The sequence below is a fragment of the Vespa mandarinia genome, chromosome 2 (genome assembly GCF_050613455.1).
Source record: "Vespa mandarinia isolate Hongniang chromosome 2, ASM5061345v1, whole genome shotgun sequence".
NCBI classification, from domain to species: domain Eukaryota; kingdom Metazoa; phylum Arthropoda; class Insecta; order Hymenoptera; family Vespidae; genus Vespa; species Vespa mandarinia.
The window spans coordinates 14,001,441-14,025,008 of NC_140811.1; the positions used below are offsets into that span (position 1 = coordinate 14,001,441).

The 23,568-nt window shown below is 25.7% G+C and overlaps 8 protein-coding genes across 12 annotated transcripts; 4 read left to right on the plus strand and 4 right to left on the minus strand.

Moving 5' to 3' along the window:
- Window positions 1-22: 22 nt before the first annotated feature.
- Window positions 23-1,664, minus strand: Obp59a (Odorant-binding protein 59a). Of its 2 annotated transcripts, none has more exons than XM_035868585.2 (6): window positions 1,299-1,662; window positions 947-1,179; window positions 676-877; window positions 533-568; window positions 272-466; window positions 23-201 (listed from the first exon to the last, which is right to left on the minus strand). In XM_035868585.2, exons 1-6 carry the CDS (start codon window positions 1,359-1,361, stop codon window positions 178-180), a joined length of 753 nt encoding a protein of 250 aa, XP_035724478.1. In that variant the 5' UTR covers window positions 1,362-1,662; the 3' UTR covers window positions 23-177. The 2 variants fall into 2 exon arrangements, with proteins under 2 accessions (XP_035724478.1, XP_035724470.1); XM_035868577.2 differs by having other exon boundaries at window positions 52-157; window positions 1,299-1,664.
- Window positions 1,665-1,854: 190 nt separating this feature from the next.
- LOC118442671 (uncharacterized) lies at window positions 1,855-3,262 on the plus strand. Its single transcript, XM_035868565.2, has 4 exons — window positions 1,855-1,979; window positions 2,206-2,688; window positions 2,840-2,997; window positions 3,091-3,262. The coding sequence occupies exons 1-4, from the start codon at window positions 1,959-1,961 to the stop codon at window positions 3,260-3,262; spliced, it is 834 nt and encodes a 277-aa protein (XP_035724458.1). The 5' UTR covers window positions 1,855-1,958.
- Window positions 3,263-3,510: 248 nt separating this feature from the next.
- LOC118442643 (1-acyl-sn-glycerol-3-phosphate acyltransferase gamma) lies at window positions 3,511-5,206 on the minus strand. The gene is made up of 6 exons (XM_035868511.2): window positions 5,026-5,206; window positions 4,773-4,945; window positions 4,546-4,707; window positions 4,143-4,481; window positions 3,825-4,044; window positions 3,511-3,650 (listed from the first exon to the last, which is right to left on the minus strand). The coding sequence occupies exons 1-6, from the start codon at window positions 5,204-5,206 to the stop codon at window positions 3,562-3,564; spliced, it is 1,164 nt and encodes a 387-aa protein (XP_035724404.1). The 3' UTR covers window positions 3,511-3,561.
- Window positions 5,207-7,012: 1,806 nt separating this feature from the next.
- cpb (F-actin-capping protein subunit beta) lies at window positions 7,013-8,860 on the plus strand. Its single transcript, XM_035868552.2, has 4 exons — window positions 7,013-7,217; window positions 7,490-7,701; window positions 7,800-8,172; window positions 8,247-8,860. Exons 1-4 carry the CDS (start codon window positions 7,215-7,217, stop codon window positions 8,478-8,480), a joined length of 822 nt encoding a protein of 273 aa, XP_035724445.1. The 5' UTR covers window positions 7,013-7,214; the 3' UTR covers window positions 8,481-8,860.
- Window positions 8,861-14,248: 5,388 nt separating this feature from the next.
- On the minus strand, window positions 14,249-16,993 carry eEF5 (eukaryotic translation elongation factor 5). Of its 3 annotated transcripts, none has more exons than XM_035868620.2 (4): window positions 16,865-16,993; window positions 15,367-15,658; window positions 14,982-15,116; window positions 14,249-14,676 (listed from the first exon to the last, which is right to left on the minus strand). In XM_035868620.2, the coding sequence occupies exons 2-4, from the start codon at window positions 15,640-15,642 to the stop codon at window positions 14,605-14,607; spliced, it is 483 nt and encodes a 160-aa protein (XP_035724513.1). In that variant the 5' UTR covers window positions 15,643-15,658; window positions 16,865-16,993; the 3' UTR covers window positions 14,249-14,604. The 3 variants fall into 3 exon arrangements, with proteins under 3 accessions (XP_035724513.1, XP_035724503.1, XP_035724522.1); XM_035868610.2 differs by having other exon boundaries at window positions 16,764-16,906; XM_035868629.2 differs by lacking the exon at window positions 16,865-16,993 and adding an exon at window positions 15,931-16,078.
- Window positions 16,950-18,006, plus strand: LOC118442707 (proteasome assembly chaperone 4). 2 transcript variants are annotated; one of them, XM_035868642.2, is made up of 2 exons: window positions 16,950-17,102; window positions 17,341-18,003. In XM_035868642.2, the coding sequence occupies exon 2, from the start codon at window positions 17,380-17,382 to the stop codon at window positions 17,773-17,775; it is 396 nt and encodes a 131-aa protein (XP_035724535.1). In that variant the 5' UTR covers window positions 16,950-17,102; window positions 17,341-17,379; the 3' UTR covers window positions 17,776-18,003. The 2 variants fall into 2 exon arrangements, with proteins under 2 accessions (XP_035724535.1, XP_085520239.1); XM_085664113.1 differs by lacking the exon at window positions 16,950-17,102 and adding an exon at window positions 17,248-17,268 and having other exon boundaries at window positions 17,341-18,006.
- Window positions 18,007-18,037: 31 nt separating this feature from the next.
- Window positions 18,038-19,187, minus strand: LOC118442687 (guided entry of tail-anchored proteins factor 1). Its single transcript, XM_035868596.2, has 4 exons — window positions 18,859-19,187; window positions 18,556-18,721; window positions 18,418-18,485; window positions 18,038-18,253 (listed from the first exon to the last, which is right to left on the minus strand). Exons 1-4 carry the CDS (start codon window positions 18,925-18,927, stop codon window positions 18,053-18,055), a joined length of 504 nt encoding a protein of 167 aa, XP_035724489.1. The 5' UTR covers window positions 18,928-19,187; the 3' UTR covers window positions 18,038-18,052.
- Window positions 19,188-19,288: 101 nt separating this feature from the next.
- LOC118442633 (U3 small nucleolar RNA-associated protein 14 homolog A) lies at window positions 19,289-22,295 on the plus strand. The gene is made up of 6 exons (XM_035868498.2): window positions 19,289-19,430; window positions 19,566-19,782; window positions 19,861-20,157; window positions 20,282-20,825; window positions 20,915-21,681; window positions 21,778-22,295. Exons 1-6 carry the CDS (start codon window positions 19,333-19,335, stop codon window positions 22,231-22,233), a joined length of 2,379 nt encoding a protein of 792 aa, XP_035724391.2. The 5' UTR covers window positions 19,289-19,332; the 3' UTR covers window positions 22,234-22,295.
- Window positions 22,296-23,568: the final 1,273 nt, after the last annotated feature.

Consider the following 23,568-nt stretch of genomic DNA (forward strand, 5'->3'; position numbering starts at 1 on the left):
TAAATATATACAGTTTATTAATTGTTAACATAGATATTTATTAAAATTTTTATCCGTAATTACATTATAACTTCCTCAAAATATGTTTATCATTCTTCTCAATTTTAATAATTATTGCAATATTTTATACTGAAGAAATTGGTGCAAATTCTAAAATCTAAAGATGGTGAAAATTAATTATATGTTCCAATCTTCACATTGCTGAAAATAATATTATTTAAAAAAGTACATTATTTGTAAATATAATTAGTAGAATAATAAATTGTCTTACTTCTTTGCCCTTTCCTATTAAACAGGTAATTAGATTTTGTGAATATTCACATTTTTCCATTCTATTCGCAGAATTAAGAAAATAGAAACATTTTATAATAGATTCTTCTATAAAGTCACGTAATTCTGGATCCTGGATTTTTTCTGTCATTACTCGTATCATAGATTCTCGTATTGGAAAGCCTCTTTGATCAACCTTAATAAATAATTTAAATCAGTTGTAAAACATATAATCTCGATATTAATATTTATTAATACTTACAACATTTAATTCGTTGAAGAAACATTGAATAACACACTATAATATTAGGTAAAATAAAAAATTAATATATAATATCAGTATACTATTGTGAGATAATTATATCATAAAAAAAATTATTAATATTATTTTTCTTTATGTCTTACAGAGTCATTTTGTTTTTGATTGTGATTCTCTTGATAATTGTGATTACTTCCAGCATTTTTCATATTTTCCCAGTTAGAATTTGTCATTTCCCAATTATTTGTATCATAGTAACTTTCTACATTTTTCAATCTATCATTGGCATTATTAGAACCAAAAGACAGTGGACTATCATTTCTTGAAGATTGACCAGCTCTATTGTTTCTGATAAAAGAAAAACAATATAATTTTAAAATAATTCATATAGACAGTATTCATTTTTGAATTCATTACCTATTATTTTGCTCATTTAAAAAATTATTAGTATAATATCTACTATTATTTTTTACAAGAAACTTGTTATCAAAACTATTTTCATTTGAGTCAGAAGAATCTTCTGATTCATTATTTTCATTTGAAGAAGAATCAGTATCATAGTTATTATGTCCTAAATTTCGTTTTTTACAATTTTTTAAGATTTTTTCAAATCGATTAGTTTGTTGATTAATTGCCTGACATCTTAGTGCCTACAAAATATAAAATAAAATAGAATCGAAATTAATTTTTTTTAATATTGAAATTAATTTTTTTTTCAATTTTTATAAATATTTCTACATTAGAAGTTTGTAAAAAATTATTAACTTACTACACAAAGATGAAAACATGATATCAAAATAAAAACAAATAGAACTGTAAAATAAGACTTCATTTTGCCATCTACTGATTAAAGTGGTTTTGTGACACATAATATATATTCTAATCTATAAAACTCCTTACATAAACAGTGAGTTTCCATTGTAATGTTATTTGAACTTATATGAAAGATTAATGAGATTGTTTCTATTTTAATTGACATTTCCTTATCCTGTCTAGTAATATACAATACCACGGAGATATGGCTCATTAAATTCTTCCTGTTATAAAATCTATTTGCTACTAATATCAATAAATATGTAATTGCCACTAAATAAAATACAATGTATTTTCTAAATATTATTATATATAATACTTGTTTATATATAATATAGTTTATAATATAGTTTATTATTATTATATTTAATATTATTATATTTAATACTTTTATAATGGATCTTATGTAAGTAAAAAATGAAAATATTGGAATAGGAATTGAAATAATATTATACTTTTTAAGATAATGATTACGTAAAGTAAGGAATGTTAATATGTTTGTATGCTTGCAGGAATACTTGGTGGGGATATTGGAAAGTTCCAGGTTTATGTAAATATGCTTCATAGAATAAAGAGTTGCAGCTGCAGTTCAGTTTGTGCTTTCTTTTGAGAAACAATGTGCAGCATAATATGGATTGTAAGTACATATTTATTATGTTTCATTGTATTTATAAATGTAAATAATTATCTAGTTTTAAAGGTATTAGAGTTATTGACCATAAAATGTAATGAACCGTGAAAGCGTGACATTTGAATAAAAAGTGTAAACTGCTTTCACATTATTTCTACCTGAAATATCTAATCTATAAGGAAAGCATTAATACATATCTAAACATTTAACTAAATATTTGTTTTATTTACAGTTGATTGGAATTGTTTTAATTTGTTCATTTCCTTCACAAACACACAGCAGTATTTATGATGATAAAATTAACTTACAAATAAAAGATAATTTACAAAATATAGCAAAGAAGCATTCAAATGATATTAAAACTGTGAAAGTATCAAAACTTAAATATATATTAAGAAATACAACAAATAAATGTGGACTTGAAAAGACATGCAGTAACGTAGAAAAAAATCTTAAAAACAATTCTGATAATTATAATAATAAAAAAATAATAATAAATTTAGTTTCACCATTAACAACAAGTAAAGATTATTATACTTATTTTAATAGAAGGAAAAAAGAACTAAAACATAAAAATGTACAAGAAGATATGAATCAACATAATATACAAAATTATAAATATGAAAAACAGAACACATCTATAAATCATACAAATCCTACAATTGAAAGTAATCATCTATCTTACATACGCGACCACGCGCCAGACGCAACAAAGGTAAAAACTTGAATGATATAATTATATAATAATATTAAAACTCTACATTTTAATACTCTACAAAATTTAATTTTATTTATAAATATTTACAAGAAAGGTAAAATAACCAGAATTATACTGTACAAAGAACTGTAAATAATTCTTTTTACAGAAAGCTTCACAAAATCAAATTGGATATAATAAAAACTACAAAAAAAAGTCTTCTACAAATGTATCGCAAATTTCACCTGATGGAGATAGAGTAGAATTTCAAATACAGGGCCATGAAGGTCCAAAAACATACATCTTTGGGTTTGATACTGGAGTTGGGTAAGGATCAAAGTAACAGTATATGTATATATTTATATATATAAAATCATTTGTATATTAATAGCTTACATACAATAATTTTAACTTTTATAGAAAAAACAGACAATACAGATTAGAGGAACGTTTCAATGATGGTACAGTAAAAGGCCATTATGGTTATTATGATGCTAGAGGAAAATTACGAACTGTTAAATATATTGCTAAACCTATCGAAGGTTATCAAGAGAAGCATCATGAAACAAATATTCATGGAGTCGAATATTGAATATCACTTACTAACAACGTGAGGTTAAAACCTTTATTAACAATAACAATTAGTGTATACAAAAAAAAATTAACACAAAAAGATATAAATCTTGCCAAGATAGATACATATGAATATATTAATAAATCTAATCTATATCGAACATATTTAAGATTCATTGCAAAAAAACATAAGATTATATTTTATAAGCCCCTTTTATGTATTGATCTTTAACATGTTCACTGATGGTTTATAAAATAATAATTTTTGACACTTTTGTAATATATATATTAATGGTCTATGTATAGTAAAACTAGACTTTATTTTATCTTTTTTACATCAGCAGCCCCATAAGATGAACTGTTACTTATCTCAGACATTTGAATTGTTTTGTACATTAGCAGATAAACTAAAACAAAAATAAAATAAAAATTAATTATAAAACAGGTAATACATTAATGTATAGTATTTATAATTATTAACGCAGAAGAATATTACACTTTATGTAATAATATATAAACTAATTTATATAAATTAGATTATATAAAATAATTTAATTATTATAAAATTATAGAATGCTTACATAGAACAATGATGGCCAATCCAATAGAAAAGTATACAGTTGAACCAGATAAAAAGAGTTGAATAAGATAATATAACATTGGTACTAATACTACCACGACCCAAAAAAAGGTATTGATCAAAGAATAATATCTTCTTTTTAATTTGAATATATCTGTTTTAAGAACACCACTTGTTGCAAAAAAATCGCCAGTTTCATGAAAACTTTCCATCATTTTATCCTAATAGAAAAAAAAAACAATAGCCATTTCTTTAGTTTTTTTAACAAAATTATTATTAAATAATATTTATATGTGAATGTAATTTAAAAATATCTAACCTTTTCTTGGTATAATTTGTGCAACCATTCAGCAGCAGCTTCATCTCCTTCTGGTACTTCTTCTAAAGGTATTCTCCTCATATACATATGACCTTCTATTTTTTTCCCTAAAAGTAGATTTGTCATGGTAGGCTTAACCGGATCACTTTCTTTAAATGCTACTTGAATATTATATATAGCCATAGTTTTTCCTCTCATATAAGGAATGCTAGAAATAAATCCTTTTGTGCGTGGAGTTAAATGATATTTCAAGATTGGTAGATTCTTTTCTTTGGCAAATTTTTGACTGGCTTCTAACTTCTTAGATGTAACACGTGTTCCTTCTGCATATAGAAGGAGCTAAAAATTATTAAATATGTTTAGAAAGAAAAAGAACATTATCTTCACTTAAAAACTTACTTACCCATATTGAATCAGGATGTTCTATTAATTCTTTAATTTGAGTTCCTATCACATCTTTGTCTTTATTCCAGTTTCTTTCTAGAAAGATATTTTCTGCAAATTTCCATGCCCATCCCAATGTAGGAATGTACTGTATAGATTTCTTGGCATATGCTTTACAATTCTATAATTTTACAGATCAGGTAGAATTCTCTTTTCATTACATACTGCAAATAGTTTATTACATACCCCTAATACACCTATACGATCACATGCTACCCATCCTAATAACCAATCTACTTCATAACTATGATTCATTAGAAGATATGCATGTTCGTGGCCAGAATACTTGTCAAAGTCTTTTTTATCTATGTAAAATGTAACATCTGCTCCAGCCCACCATTCTGCCATACATACTAATTCTATAAATAAAAAATACATTTTAAATATAATTATCTTTTCAAAATGTACCTTGTAGTATTAGCTTCTAGCACCAACTTACCACTATAAAATGAATAACAAAGATAATAATTGATCTTGCGATAAAGGTACTTAGAGAAAGGTCTAATCCCAAAATATAAAATACATTGGAAGAAATTTATTATTAAGCCAGATGTAAAAAATGTAATGGCAAGCATAAGATGTACAATTGATGATCTTTTCAATGAGGAAAGAATGCCCATTATTATAATTTATTATTTCTAATCTGTGCGTTTTGTAGAAGACATATACTTATCTCTCAATCTAAAACAAAATTTTTTATATACTTGGAAAATAATACATACCTTAAATTTTTCGTAAAATACATAAATTTGCATTAATCACAAATACTAAATGTACTAACAACTATATAAATAAATACATTTCTACTTAAGTTATTTCTACAAGTATATTTTTTATTTTTTAACCAAAATATGATAAATATAGCATCATGGATATAGCAGGATAAGACAATACTAATTAGAAATGAAGCTATTATATATTAACTCTTTTTTTTATTCAAGTATTATATAAGATATCCCAAATTTATTACGATTAAATGATACTAGATATAGATATTTATATAGTATTATTTCTTCAAAAACTTTAAATTAATATTAATAATAATACGATTACACATAAATAGAGAATGCAGAAAGTAAATAAGAAGATTTTCAAAAGTCATAAGTTATTACTTTTTTGCAATAGATCTTATATCTTAATAAATAATGTTTTAATTATTTTAATTCATCAATTAAATAAGAAATTATATCATTGAGTAGTACTTCATGAGAAATCATCAAGCTTATATCGTACTTGATCATTTGATAATATTTTCATTTATATGTTTAGTATACTTACCTAATAATTTGGCATTGTTGTGAATTTTACATGCTTTATTAAAGCATTATCAAATTATTAAAGGTATGATATTCGTCGGTAATACAGCTCTAAAAAATTGCAATCAAAACAGAAATATAAAACTATGATTACTAAGATCGAAGTTCAAACCTACAATATTCCAAAGTTCATGGAAAATGACAACATAAAAAACGTTTATTAGCGCCACATCGTATTTATGTATATATTTACTCATTAAAATTCTAATAGAAAAAAAATAGATAAAGATTAATATTGATTATAAAATTGTTGATAATTGTTGATAAATTGTTGACAAATTTATATAAATAATTTAAAGAAATAAATATTAGAGGAGAGGGGCACTGAGAACCCCTATTTGCTTTTTCACTTATTTTATTTAGAAATTACCTAAAGCACAGTTTACAAAAAATACCAGATATATACATATATGTAAAATATATATATATATATATATATATATATAATACAATTTATTACAAATTTGAAATATTATATTCAACATTAAAATCATTAGCATCAAAGAGAGATTTTTTACGTAACGATAAATAAATGAATTATATGAATATTATATATTTAGTAGCCTTCGATAGTAGTAAGTTTTTAATTTACTGCGAAACTTTTCATAGTAAATTTATAATCAAAGAATAACATTTATGATTGGTTGAATAAAAGTACTAATTATTATTCTTTTGTTTTAAAATGAATTTTGGTATAAAGGTAAATTATTTCTTTCCATCTTGTTTTAGCGCGAAATTAAAATCAGTTAAAATAGAACAATCAAAAAATAAAACAAAGATTTAGTGTATATACAATAATTTAATATATAATTTAGTATATATATACTTGACTAAAGTAATGATATAAATATCTTATATTCTTTTGTTTCCTTTCATTATACTACACTATAGAAAACCATGAAAAGTAGAATAATGAATGAAAACATAAAAGAAGATATATTTTATTTTATATATTTTATTGGCCTGTATTTCTGCATTATTTAATTTAAATTATTAATTTTAGAATATATTTAATAAAAAATGATATTTTTTTTTTACAGATTCTAGATTGATATATATTGATATGTGTTTACCTTTACGCATTTACTATATAGGAACATCAATCTCATTTTTAGGAACGCATTATAACCAGCCAATCGCTGGTCACTTCGACACGCCCTTTAAATGTTCGTTTTTTTATGAATGCAAGTAAAACAGTTAGGGATTCACTACAGTTTTGTGATTGTTATTATATTGTTCTATTTTATAGTGTTGTCGTAATTTGGTTTGCTTATTGTTTAATATATAATTGAAAATTTTTGAACTATATATAATGGTGAGTCATGAACATTTATTTGCTTTTAAATCTGTTGACGTACACAGAAGGTGTACAGTTTATGTTTATAACATCATTTATTGTAATATCTAACAAACTGTAATCAAATAGTTTTGTTCTGGTTGTTTTGTGGATATAATTTCATCATTATATTTTATCATAACCTGCTTTGTAGAAATGTCAAGATGGCGCTCATTATTGGTGTTTCAATAATTTTTATATAATAATTTCTTAATTTTTTAATAATATTAAATTATTATTATATGTTCTAGACTGAACAACAAATGGACTGTGCTTTAGACTTAATGAGAAGATTACCTCCTCAACAAATTGAAAAGAATTTAAGTGATCTCATAGACTTAGTCCCTTCTTTATGTGAGGACTTACTTTCTTCTGTAGATCAACCTTTAAAAATAGCAAAAGATAAAGAATCAGGCAAAGACTATCTTCTTTGCGATTATAATAGAGATGGTGATTCTTATAGGTTTGTTATAAGAATTCTATCTATGATAAAAAACTAAAGATATATAATTTTTATTTAAATATAAAGTTAGAATATAATTAATCATTTTTATATTTTAGATCTCCATGGAGTAATACGTATGATCCACCTTTAGAAGATGGATCAATGCCTTCTGAACGATTACGAAAATTAGAAATAGATGCTAATCATGCATTTGACCAATATCGAGAACTTTATTTTGAAGGTGGCGTGTCTTCCGTTTATTTATGGGATCTTGATCACGGTTTTGCTGCAGTTATTTTAATAAAAAAGGCTGGAGATGGGTCTAAAAAAATTAAAGGTTGTTGGGATTCGATACATGTTGTTGAAGTGCAGGAAAAATCAACCGGTAGAAATGCACATTATAAATTAACTTCAACGGCGATGTTGTGGTTACAAACAAATAAACATGGTTCGGGTACCATGAATCTAGGAGGTAGTTTAACAAGACAGGTAATGTATTTCCATATTTCTATCAATTAGAGATTCATAGAAACATAGTATTTGTATTATGTTTATCATTTTAGGTGGAACAAGATGCACAAATAAGTGAAACATCACCTCATATTGCTAACATTGGCAGAATGGTAGAGGATATGGAAAATAAAATTCGAAATACACTTAATGAAATTTATTTTGGTAAAACTAAAGATATCGTTAACGGTCTAAGATCGGTTCAATCTTTAGCAGACCAAAGGCAACAAGCAGCATTGAGACAAGACTTGGCTGCAGCATTACAAAGGCGAAATGCTAATAACTGATTACAAGGACAAGAAAGCTTTGATTATAATTGTGATTAGGAAAAGCAAAACAATTTAAATCACACATACACAAATTCATGGCAACACTGTTATTTCTACACTAGGTGAAAAAATGCAAAGGATTTATTCTGGGGCATTTTTAGTTGTATATTAATTTCTTGTTTATTCTTAACTATAATTTTACTTTGTTCAGCATGTTTTGCATTCAACATTTTAGTCAGTTACTAGTAGATTTAGATGTATATCTATAAATAAAACAGAATTTGTTACTAAAAAATGTTTTAGTATAACACACTGTTCTTGCTTTCATTCAACCTTTTGAAAAGCAAGAATTGCCTTAAATGGCTTAATTCATGCCTTTGTATTAATATTGTTAAATTACACACTAATTTCCCAGATGACAAAATATGCAAGGATATTTTGTTATATAATTAAAATGTAGTAATTCTTTTCATGAAGAGAAATTTATTCTATCTGAATTGATTTTTATTCAGTACTTATATTTTGCATGAGTATAAAAGCAATGTATTAATAATCTTTTGATACAGTATGTTTCATCTGTTTGATTATTCATCTACTTATGCAAGTAAATGATCATAATTGCACTTGCATAAAATAATGATTCAGGTATGTGAAGCATACTGATACTATGTTCCATGTGTATTGTTATCTGGGTTGGTGTACTTACAAAGATCATACTCTAGTTGAATATAAGAAACCCTAGTACATATTTTGCATTTACTTTATTTTTTGTCTCTTAAATATAAAATTAGTATTATTTTCACCAAATCAGTGATAATTTTTATTTTATTACTTTCATTTTTTTGACATATATACAAATAGATATCATTTTGGAAAAATAAATAAGATCTTTAGTACTACTCTATGTGAAAAATAATAGCAATTAGAAAATATGATAACAAAATTATAATACAATGGAAAGCAGACAAATGCTTGTGACGGAGTTTATATATTTAAATATATTACATTTAGATTAAAATTCTCTATTAAATGATTTGCATTTTGTGCTAAAATTAAAAATTATATATTTTTGGAATTGATGATTTAAATATCTTTAGCATTTGATGATCTAATAATTTGGAAATATGATATATGAATATAAATTAAATATAAATATAAAAAAGTCTACATAATTATAACTTATAATAAGTACTAACACTTTTTAACTTTTGCAACTTTTGTATTTTTTGAAATATCACTGATTTTGGTTATATCGTGTGAAACCGCATTAAACAAATAAAATGAATTAATAAACTGCAGGTTTTGAATGGGCAAGCTGGAGTTTTAAATTTAATTACATGCAAGGTATACATAACTTATGTACATTGAGTAGTTAAGTAAATAATTGCAAAATTTATATCATTTAAAATAAAAATGCTAGACAATTAAATCAGTATTTGTACTGATAATAGTATGTTTTATCTTTTATACATCTAATATGACATAATGGAATTAATATTATATATCTATGCTAAAATCTTAATTTTCAGACAGCAAATATATTTTATCTTCCTTGAGCGATAATAAAATATAATAATTGTTGAATAGTGTGCGAGGAATTAATAACACAGATTTTTAAGTGAAAAAGCTTCATTTGGAAAATACAGTTAGTTTGATACAGCCAGACTATTTCTTCGTTAACTGCATGGTACTTCATTGAAATCATAGTTCTATTCTTAAAATTTTTATAAAGGCTAGAAGTTTGTATATTTTTATATTGCCAAATTTATTGTATTACAAGGACATCATATTACCCACATGCAATCAACATTTGCTAGAACATTATTAATAAAATAGTATAATTCATTGAACTTCATGAATTAATTTCAGAAAGTTCTTGTTATGAAGTTATATGATAGCAAACACACTTGATGAATAGTAACTTCATTATTAAGCGTTTGATTAATACCTTCTTTAAAAGAAAATTTCTTTAAATACATTTACTATATTCTGAAATTCCAATGTTTCAGTATTTCTATGGAATTTATGATCTTTAATAATATAGATTATATGTAGTATTTTTATCACGTATATGACTAATCATTTATTAATGCAAATACTAAATACATATACTATAATAAAACAGTCTGATTCCACACATTATCACAAGTAATACAGATCAAATAATTAATTAAGAAAAAAAGATAAATATACAAAAGAAATAAAACAGCAAAAAATTTCGTTATTTTTTCGTATCTTCGCGCGTAATCGCCTTAGTATTAAAGTTAAGTTATTAATAATTCCTCAGTCTTTATTCATGCTTACAGAATATACGTGTTACAGGTAAGAAGGCCATTATTCCTATAATCGCTAACAAAGTCTTGAAATTTAAAGATGATTCGATGGTATGTATGTATACATATACTATTTGTATTATAATATAAACGATAGTTTCTTTTTTTTAAGAAACAAAAAATTTCAAAGAATATACGAAAATAAACTAAGAACTAAACTTACCTGATCTTTGGACTAATATTTAATAACTAATATCTTTTTATTTATTAACTAAAATCGTATGTGAGATTTGTTACTTTTGCTCTATTAAAATAAGTTAATATGACTCATGACTTCAGTTGTTTTGTATATAAGAACGAATTAGAAAAAAAATTATTGTAAATATTTTTCTAACCTTTACATATTTTTTTTATCTATAATAAAATTATAAGCTATAACATCAAAAATGTTGTAATACAAGTAAACATATTTTTCAAGAATTTATTATGTATTATCTCATTATGGAAAATTTTGGAAACCAAACTTCCCTTGACTCATGTCAGTAAAGGAAGAAAATAATTTTTATTATTCTTGTTAGGTATTTGTAATACACAACAAAAAATTCTTCGGGTTACTTCAAATGTTATATACGTAACATTATACCATTAACATTTAGAAAATACAAAATAATGGTTACAAAATGAATTTAAATCTGGAATATTGCTTGTAGCGTCTATTCATAGCAATGACACATTTTCTCATATTGCAATTTATAATGCATATTACTCAATTATTGTTCCACAATGTTCATTGATCTTAAACAGAGTGGTACTAAATGGCACTTTTTATAAATAATAATTAGACTTGTTAAAATAATTTCTTTTACACTGTGATGATGTGGCAAGATTCAAATCTGTAGTTCTTTAATACATTATATCTCCATGTTTCATGACAATACCCTTTCAAAAAAGTAAACAGATATATTTGTCTCAGAGTATCCAAACATTCTTTAATAGAGTTCATTATCAAATTCGTTTTATCAAAACGTTAAGAGACTCCGGCAAAATGTACTAATCTACTAAAATAAGGCATATTTGTGTTAAACGCACCATTTATTTCTATTTAACTTTCAAATTTTTTCTTGTCTTGCTATTGCACTGCCACCACAGAGAATAATTTCCTCCAAAGACATAAAATATGTAGTTGTAATAATAAATCAAATATATTATCTTTTTTATTCTTTTTTTTATTCTTTTTTTTTTTTTTTATTTTTTTTTTTATTTTTTTTCTTTTTGAAGTAGCATATAATATGTTTTTTATATTTCTTCCTTTAATCCAGTACCACTTTTATATAATTAGCATTTTTTCTGTTATTTAATATAGGTTCTCATTGCATTACAAGTAATATGATAACCTCTGTATTCTAAAAAGGATGACAGTGCACATATTTTTATTTCTTATTTCTTTATAATTATAAGAAATCAAATGTTTCATGTAAAGTAGTTATATAACTATTTGAGCTTAAAAAAGATTATGTCTCATTGTCAATTCTAAGATTATGTTTATAATATCATTTAAATGTATTAAATGTTGCACAATGAAATATTATTATAATGTGTATTTTCTTTCATATTATTTATTTGGTGTCACCTTTTACCAAAACTAATAATTATAAAGAAAAAACTGTTATTTTGTAAAGTTTATTAATCTTATCAGAATGTATATAAATTAAAATCCAAAATGGCTACTTCTTGTGAAGAGTGTTAATTATATCTTTAGTAATACAATTATAATGTTATTCAAAATACCTAATACATAAGATTATTGAAACTTTAGCATTTACATTCTTAAGATGACACCAGAACTTGTTCTTAAAAAAAGAAAATTAAATATCCATAAAAAATGTGATTGCTCAAATTTCAACATAAAAGAACTTGAGCTTTATTTTTCTCTTAGAGATCTATCTCATATTTGCTATTAGGCATTCGCGCACTTTGTTTATGTCACACGACATTATTATGTTTTCCTCCATTCTTCTGCCACTGTCCATAACAAAGCACATTTAAAGAATATGAACCTGGTCCAACATAGCACATTTGGAATACAGAGAGATGACGATTTATTTCATATTAATATTAGATACTTCTGCTCATTTAGATTATAATAGATAAGTGTTAGGTTGTTCACTGTGCAATGAACCAAAGTTCTCAAGGAAGGCATATCTTCAGAAATTTTGATTACTTATGTATTCTACAAAGATGTCAATCGTGAATGCTCTCATCATTGATAAAATGACATTAGCTAGCTTGTTTGTAATATTTTGTTGAGAGTTCATATAACACGTATTAATATCTTTATAGTAGTGTCTCAATATCATGCTGGTATATAGTACTTTGGTAAGATGATGTTTGTTAACAAAAAGATATGACAAACGAAGATCTTAAAGGAATAGTAATGACAATAAAATAATAGGAATTATTGAAATAAAAACATGTTTTTAGGATTTAGTATGACCATATGTGAGAGGTAGGGGCACACAACATACCTTCCCATAAAAGCTCTGGTTATGGTCTTGTATCAATTTCTATTTTCATTGTATATTAATCTACATTTTCAGACTGTATTTTCTGGAACAATTTTTTATATAAATACGATCGTACAGAATAATACAAAGGAGAAAATAGGGCAAGTTGAGTACATAACATAGAAACGAAGTATAAATAATTCGAATGTTTAATGAAAAAGAATACTAAGTACAGAAAGAAATATTTCAAAAATTGTCATTTGTTATGATAAAGGCAATAATTGGAATAATAAATATAAATATGCTACGCATGACAAAATATTAAATCATGTTACTTTGTAATTAAAAAATATCAACAACATGATTTCATGTTGGTGAAATTAAAATTTGTCATGATATTTCACTGAGAGTTACCTTTACTAGACAACTTATATGATATAACAGTCATATGATTTATAGTAAAAAATGTTTATTGAAAGAAGTACTATCATATGTTACAAGAACATATTGTAAATAGTTTAGGCAAATTGTAAAAAAATGAGATTATCTTTTGTATTACTATGAACTTATTTTTTTTAGATTTTTTTAAAAACTTATTCTTTGCCTTTTAAATAATACTTGTACAACTAGAAATTATGCATTTATAATTTATAAAAGCATTCTGTAAGCATTCTGTGCTTATAAAGCTTGTGTGTAAAGTTATAAGTTATTTCTATAGCCATTGTTAACAATATGCAGATTATCTACATAATTGCATCATATGCCAGTTTTAATCTATAAAATTATATAACAATAATTAAAAGATGCTAAGTATTATTAATACATAAAAATTTATCGAATTCATATGAAAAATTGTTCCGCACTATAGAATGCATCTCAACCTTGGTCTTCAACAGCAATACGTGTCTATTTACTTTATATGTATATTAAGTTAGAAAGCTTTTGTGGTTTTTACATAAATTGTTTCCACACATTGAATACTGAAGTCTCCAAAAAAAAATCGAGGATGTGTAAAGGCTTTTTTCAATTTTTATTTCTTAATCAACTCTTTGTTGAAAAGTTGTATCTTTTGTATAACAAACAACGTATGTGTGTGCCTGTGTATGTATGCAATTGTATATGTCTAAAACTGGGTATTGCGAATTCCATGAACCCAATTCTTCTTGTCTTACATTGCTTAGAAACTTTAGCATGTGTTTTGTTTTGAATATTAGTAAGTAGATGTTACTTTGATAAAAAGATGTTTTTGTCCGCTGCTGAACTGCTGTTGGTTGGAACTGTGGACTTAAGTTTTTTTTTACCAATGATAAGGTGTCGATTGGCTAAGCGGATAGTTTGGTTGTGTACGATTAAAACTGAACACAATTATTTGTCGAGGGCAGTGTTGGTTTTGATGGCGATTACCACCTCTTCGCCACAAGCTTTTAATACAGTGCACTGAAAAAATATAATAAAATAGCATAATCAATATATATTATTAATATTTGTTTCATTAAACAGATTAGGAATATAACTATATAAATTAAAGATTAATTACAATATTTTATATGGCTGATTGTACAAATCCATGTTTATAAGTTACAAGTTACTATCACTATATTCTATTACCCAAATATACATAACATTAAAGAGGTTTTTTAAATAAACTTTTTATATTATTCTCTTTGTAATTGCGCATAACAAAAAATATATGGGCTAAAAAAATAAATAGGTCATTAATAATTAAACGTAAAAGTACTTACAAGTAATTCTTTTCCAGCCTCAAAATCAGCACGTAATTGAGCTCCTAATTCACCATCTGGTATTTTAAGATCTTCACGAAGATCTCCATTATCAGCCATCAGACATAAATAGCCATCGTCAGATATATCTGTCAGCTAAATTCAGGGGTACACACAGGATTGTTATTATTAATATATATATTAGAACAATTTATAATAATCGTAATATAGAATAATATTTGAATGAAGCATTACAGAATAATGTTTTAATAACTCTGTATTTTGTTCCAATTAAAATCATTGCACAATTTTATAAATTAATGAGAATGAAACACATAATAATTGTAAAACAATAATGATCAAATTAAGAGAATAAAAATTACTATTATTATAATTAAAATTTTACCTGGTAATCTTCTCGCTTAACAAACGGCACATCCATATTATGTGTAGAAGGGCAAATATCTTCATATTTCTTTGAGGTAAATATGTCAATACCTACAAGGTGAACCTTGGCATGACCATGTTTTCCAGTCTTGGAAGTTGACATTTCAACAATTTTGCAGGGTCGAGATTTTAACATGACAAAACCATTTTTACGCAGTGCAGAACATTGCATGGGATATGTTACTGATGCTCCAGAGTCACCAGTCTCAAAGTGAGTATCCTCAATGTCTGCCATTATAGATTGTGTAGATCTATTAGTGAAATAAAAATTTCTTTGTTTTAATATTATAAAACAATATTATTAATTACATGTCAAATGTTTCTTAAAATTAAATTTTTTTGAAATATTGTCTCGAATAAAAAAAAAAGAAAAAAAAAAAGAAAAAAAAATAAATAAAAAATAAATAAATAAATAAAAAATTAAAAAAAAAGAGAAAATATCAAATAAAATTGTTTTATATTATGACAAGATTATAAATCTTAAAAGTAGAAAATGTATTGAATATTAAGTGTTTAACTGTACCATATAATAATATATAAAAGAATATAATGTTTTTACTGTTTTTCTGTTCTTTGATACATCTAACACGGATATTCTTATATCACTAATCAAAAGAACATATGGTTGTGTTTAAAACAATCCATAGTTCTTTGATCACATAGATGAAAAATTTAACAGTAGGACAGAGTTGCCACCATCATGTGAATTTTAAACTAAATATTCTAGATATAAGCAATTTTCTTTTAAATTAAGCAGTTGGAAAGTAAATCAAGATGGTAGAATTAAACAGATCATACTAAGCCGGTATTAAAAATATGTAAATAACAATGAACACTGGCATATTTAACAATTACAACAAAGTTTTTACTGTAAAAACCGTAAGTGGAATAGCCGAGCAAATGGCCATGTGGCACACCGACGATAAAATCCGGCATTAAATTGAACGAATTCGAAATCTAATTTTTAATTAAATAAACGTTTATTTGATACAAGTTTCGGTTTTAAAAATGTATCCGACAACGATTTTAAAACAATATAACTAGAAGAATATTTCTCTTAAGAAACATTAAATGTGAAAGTGAATATGTAGGCTAACCAAAGATTGTTTTTACATAAACGATGGGACTTAAAATAATAGAGAACTTCTTGAAAATTGACACGCGTATGAATACATAAACAAAAAAACTGACAACAAATATATTTTTATCTTTACTCGTTGCGTATTTCAAGGAAATTTGTGCGAAGATGGCGCGAAAGAGTGTTAGCCACATTGCCAGCAGCCCGTTGTCATCGGCACGAGCAACGACATTTTTTTATTCCCGACGTTTAGTTAACACTGTCGTATCAATACAAACCAGTTGGTGTTTCACTGTCGAATTCTTAATTTTCCTTTGCTCGTTCAGACAATTAGCACCATTAGTTTTCACCGAAATCGAGAACAGCTCGAGATACTCACATGTGATCAAAATGGATACTCTAACCAGAAGATCTTGTTGCGCCTGCGCGCCACGATGAACGAAAGAGGGGTCTACCAAGCTGAAAGCAAGGACTCTAAGCTTCTATGACCGAGCTTGGCATCTATAGGCTTCTGTGAAGTGTTCAAAAAACTTCCAGATAGTTAAGCTACAAATAAAGGCGTGTTATTGAATATTTTGAAGATACAATTATTAAAATTTACTTCTTATGTATATTTGGTATGAAAAATTTTTAAATACTGCTGTATTTAATTAATTTAAATTTGTTTTCAAGTTTTGTTTATAATTATTTTACTTTTGATAACCTTAGATTAGATATTATATATGAACCAATCACAATCGAGTACTACATTTTACTAAATATTTTGTTTATATCGTTTGAGCGGTGAATATCGACTTTTTTCAAAGAATACGCATTGTAATTGTACTTAAATTGTTATTATTTATATTTATATAGATCATTGTCAAAGCACATAGAAGACAAATAATTAAATTAATGGAAAATATGACTAGTGACACAGAAACAAATCACAGTCAGTATCCTTGCAATTTTAAATTCCATAAATTCGTGGATGAAGAGGTTAGAATTAGTTGTCACATTATAAGAATGGAAGACAGCTTATATTTATGGGTTGGAGATGCTAAACATTCTGTCATGAATAATCTTGCTTTTGCACTTAGATCAAATTATGAATCAGTACCGATTGCTACAAAGATAATGGGTGCAGTGGCAGATGAAACTTCCACTAACATAGCTAAACGTTTAACAAAAAAATTGGGAAAACCTGTATATGTTAGTTTTAATTTACAGGCTGATAGAATATTATTGCCTCAGATCGAGCAGAGAATACATCAAGAATTTAAAACAAATGAAGAACTAACAATATTTTGATAAATTTTTATATTTCATCTCAGATATCTTGTAACTTTTCAATAATACGACTGTGTAATATAAAATTTATGTATATTGTATGGCTATATGTACGAAATTTAATTTTATAATAAATTAAATGGATCATGTTAATACAATACATTAAGTAATATTTGTTTTATATGTATTGGTACTATAAATATATTCTTGCATTCTTTTATTTTTATATATTTTATGAATCAAGGACCAATAAACCATTATGAATATATATATACTTCATTTTTATTTATAAGTTTATTTAATGATTATTTATTATATGAATTTGAGTACATTTAGATATAGCTATTTTTGCGATGACAAACCACATAATTAAAGAAATGGAGTCTTCATAATTAGTTGGCCATCTTAAAAGATAATTAATTGGCCATAATGTATCCTTTGGTAATTTTATTATAGGTTCATTGTTATATATGTATAAAAGGATCACTATTAATATGCCCTTAAATATAATTAAATAATATAATATAAATAATAAGCTTTATTAATTTTTATTGATGAATGATAAACGATATAAGAATGTATAGAAAATGTAATTTGTAACTTAAAATATTTATAGGTCAATAAATAATTCTTTTATTTAATTATCAAATATATAATACTTACATTGATGATACGAAAACCATAAGTGGTCAATAATCTTGCTTTTTTTCTACTGGATAATCTCCCCTTTTCTGTAAGTAAGAAATTGTTATATATATTATATTATTTTTGCATACATAGCTCATTAATTTATTTTCTTACCTATATCCTTCAGAGTATTTTCTAATTTGTTATATTTTCTTTGAAGTTTAGCGTATTTCGAAAATTCGTCTACCATTGAAATACTTGCCATTTCTTGTCTCAATGTAGCTAAATTTTTACGTAATTCAGCTTCTTCTTTTTTTCCTACATATAAATGTGCTGTAAACTATGACAAAAGATAATCCGGTTAAATATGAGAATAACAAAATGATTCATCAGAATATTTAGAGTTGACATGCATAGTTAATTCTATTATTTGTCATATTAACACTTTAATGCCTTAATTATTTATTTTATACTTACATAAGTTATTACAATCGGCACAATGTATTCTAAAATACAAATTAACGTTGATATCAAAAGTAAATTCATTGTACAATATATTCAACCGAATCGATTTATAACAGAATTCAGTAAGTTATGACATATCTCTTTGTCTGATTTATTTAATTTGATTAATTATGATTATATTAAAATCTATAATGAATACAATAATAAAAAAATTCTTTTTTTAAAACTGTGTTTATCCGATGGTGAATGATTATTGATAGCTAGGTATAATGATTTTGAACAATTAATTTTATTGGTTGTTTCCAAACTTAACAGACGTATCAAGCATTATGATAGTCGGCCGCCATATATAAGTTGGCGGGTAACATTAAATTTGGAGACTGCAAGCGTGTACGATATATGTATATATGTAATGAATTACACGTGTGTATATACTGCAGTACGAATAATAGTGTTTAAATAAATTTCTTTCAAATTTATTCTAAAATGAGTGGCTCAGAGATTGATTACGATAGTGATCAAAAAATATCAAATTCTCACTCTAAACTTTTAGAAGCAGTGGCACAACTCGATAAAGGACAGAGGTAGATATATTTATAGGTTAAGTGTGGTAATAATTTATTGTTGTATTAAATGAAATATTTTTGATACATTTATATACTTTCAAATTATTGATGCTAAGTTTTATATTCTTTAAAAATATGTGATTCATTTTTTAGGGTTAAGAAACCAGAAAGAACAGAACCGACATTAGAAGTATCTGAATTTCATTTAGTTAAAAGTGGAATATCTGATAAAGATGCAGTATCTGTTCAGAATTTAGTAAAGTTGTTAGGAAATAAGGGACATCATACAGAGATAAGTAAGAGATTTAATGCAGCTCAGAAAAAAACTAAAGTTCTTTCTAAGCCATTAGAAAAACCTTCTGCTGATCGTGTATGTAAAATAACATATGATCATTTAAATAGTTTTACACATTGTTTTAACAATTAACTTAAAGTTTATGATTTTTAGATAAAAAGGGTGGTTGGGTTTGAAAAAACTAAACAACAAGTAAAAAAATGGAATGGAATAATTTCATACAACAGAACTGCAGAAAAGGTTCATTTTCCTCTGAATCAACTATCTGTTGAAGTGGAACCGACCACACAGTTTGTTAAAAGATTTAAACTGCAGTCAAATTTAGAAAAACAATTAGCTGCATTAGAACCAGAGCCAGAAAAAGTAGAAGAAAAGGAAGATAAAGTTTCAATGACTTTAGAAGAAGTACTAGAAAGAAGAAAAGAAGCTGCTCGCATGAGAGCTTTACAGGTAAACAAGTGTTTATTATTATTATCAATTATATAAATTTAGAAATAGAGTATATAATTCTTATTGTGAAAGAAAGAAATTTCATGTTTTTTTATTTTATTTTATTTTTTTTTTTAATTTTTAGTCTTACAGAGAAGCAAAAGCATATAGACAAAAAAGAATAAAGAGTAAAAAATTCCACCGTGTTCAGAGAAAGGGAAGGATGAAACAACAACTTAAAGAATATGAGGAATTACAAAAATCAGATCCGCAGGCCGCTTTAGAAAAACTAATGTTGCTTGATAAATCCAGAGCAGAAGAACGAATAACGCTAAGGCATAAAAATACAGGTCAATGGGCAAAGAGTAAACAAATAAGAGCAAAGTATGACAAAGAAACACGTCAAGTTCTTGCACAGCAATTGTCTATTGGTAGAGAATTGACACAACATCTGAAAGTAGCAGATGATAGTAATGATGATGATGATAATGAACAGGATTCAATGCCTTTACAACTTTCTGATAATACAAAAGAAAATCCATGGATAAATGAAGTTAAAACTGAATCGGAAATCAATGAATTTATCAGCAGTTATCGCAAATATTGGGATGGAAAAAATTTAAAAGCAAATAATCAAAATTCTACTTCTCATCAAACAAATAATACGTCTCAGGAAAATGATTTTGAAAGTAAGTAAGAACAAGGTAAAGAGAGAGAAAAGTATATGTATTTTTTTGTTTATGGTAGCAAAATTTGATAGATACGTTTATCTTTACAGATAATAAGACTGTTTTTTCTAAAGGACAATTAATTACTAAAAAGAATGAATTAAAAAAAAACAAGAAATCCTTAATTGCAGATAAAAAAGTAAAAAGTGAGTTTAATGGCATGCTTGATATGAAAGGATCTATAGAAACCATAACGGTAAATAATGATGATAAAATATTGGATAAAGTAGCTGCTACATCTGCTTGGAATGTACAGGAATGTGAGACTTTAAATACTGATGATGTGAAAAGTAACTCAACATTGTTATCTGAGAAAATAGATGAAATGTTTGACCTTATGGAAGATAAAATGCAAAAACGAATTCGTACGCAGATAAGTCGTGTGAAAAGAAAGTTTAATATTGACGTGGAGAAGAAAAATAATAATGACAATGAATCTAATGTAGACGAACCTGATACAGAAGAGTTGGAGTTTAAAAATAAAAAACAAAAACCGATTTTGAATAAGCCTATGGAAGAGGTAATTAAATCTACAAAATCATTAAAAGATGAAGATGTAATTAAATTAAAGAGTTTAGCAAAAAGTATGAATAAAACAACTATTGATGTTTCCAAAAATAAAGATATGGATATAGATCCAAATAAATATATTAATGTAACACCCAAACATTTAAATACTGACTTACCAAATGTTACGACCGATGGAGACGATATTTTAGACGATAACGAAGATGAAGAAGAAATACATAACATAATAAGCGAAGCTTTTGCAGACGATGATGTAGTTGATGAATTTAGAAAAGAAAAAGAAGAAGAGGTATGTATGAAAAGAAAAATGAGAAAATATTAGGATACAAACAATAAATATTCATTTTTATTTTATTATTACTGAAATGCACTAATTCAATTACAGATAAAGAAATCGCAACCAGAGAATATAGATCTTAGTTTACCAGGATGGGGATCTTGGGGTGGAACGAATATAAAACAATCGTACCGTAAAAAGAAACAATTTATTATAAATGTACCAAAAGATGCACCGCGTAAAGATGAAAATAAAGGCGATGTTATAATAATCGAAGACGAGGATGCCAAAATAAGAGAACATCAAGTAAATGAATTACCATTTCCATTTTCAACCGTTAGAGATTTTGAAGCTAGTATCAGGGCACCGATTGGACGAAATTTCGTTCCAGAAAATGATCATAAAAAGTTGATTGAACCTCCTGTACAGACGGCTATGGGAAAAATTATTGAGCCTATGGATGAAAATGTACTGATTGATAAAAAGAAAATTAAGAAACGAAAAAATGTAAACGAAAACAAAACAATTATACCTATTAACAAGAAAAAATCAAAGCAATTGTAACATAGATAATAAAATTATGTAATTTATAATCCAAGTTTTTTATTCATGCATACGTATTTTATAATTTTGTTTATAGAAATATTAAAATATAATTAGAAAATAATTAGAAGTGACCATGAAGAATATTGTCCAGTATATTATATTCAATGACAAAAATAATAAAATATAATAATACATTTTTCTTTTTATACATCTAATTATTCTAATTTCTTTTATTTAACATTTACAGCAATGTAAACTGATATAGTGTAATTTGTCAACTATCTTGAATTTATTTATATAATATAGTTTTACCAATACTTATCTAAGAAATGTTTTCCATAAATGTATAGATAGCTTGAAATTGATGATTATTATAGCAGGTTACGTAAGTGCATACACGATACTTATAATTAATTCATTTTAGAGTATCTTAGTTTCTAAGGTTATTTCATGAAGTAAAGTACACATTTATTAATCCTATGTTATTTTTTATAAGAATTGATTTTGGATAAATTTTAGAAAAAAAATATAAAAAATCAATTTCGCAGATTCATTGTGACGTGGAACACTTTGAACTTTAAAAGGTTGCACGTGTAATGTATTTCAAACTCGAACTTGAACTTAGTTAAACTACGTAATCTTATTTTCACGAACGGCAGGTAAGGAAATTGGTAATTATGGATACGTGAGAAACTTCGTGTACTATCTATATACAATAACAAAATCAATTGCAATACACACAAGTCAATACTTTCCATTTAGATTCCTGATTCGTATACTACGAATTTGTAAAAATGTAGATTCGTTTTATTTGTACGATAAGATTCTCTGATTCATTCTCATTTTAGATCTAGTTTCGAATTAATTATTAAAGTTCGATCGAGACGATTACTCGCGGGCGTTTGTATTCGTGGAACTTTCGCGCTTTATCTATCGACCAATCAAAGTCGTAATATTCAAAACGAAATAAGTTCGAAAAACCAGTTGCATATTCGACATCTTAAAATTTGAATATGTGGGAGAGATTGTAAAAAATTCGATATGTATAGATTTATTTCAATATTATTTAACCAAATGCTATTTAAGCATTAATTAATTTATATAAGCTTCGTATTAGTACTCGATTATAAATTATAATTTAAAGGTTGTGTTCAATCACTAAAATCTATTATCTTTCTTTTTATATTTTATCTCGTTTTATTTTACAGTTAATTTCATGAAATTCTATTCTGAGGAATGTTTCCCGTTAACAATTGTCGATGCGCAAAACTATAAGCAATTAGTCGAATAAGAAGAACGAACTAAGTTCAGGAACGCGTGATAATGAGGATGCTTGCGTATGTAAAGGTGGTA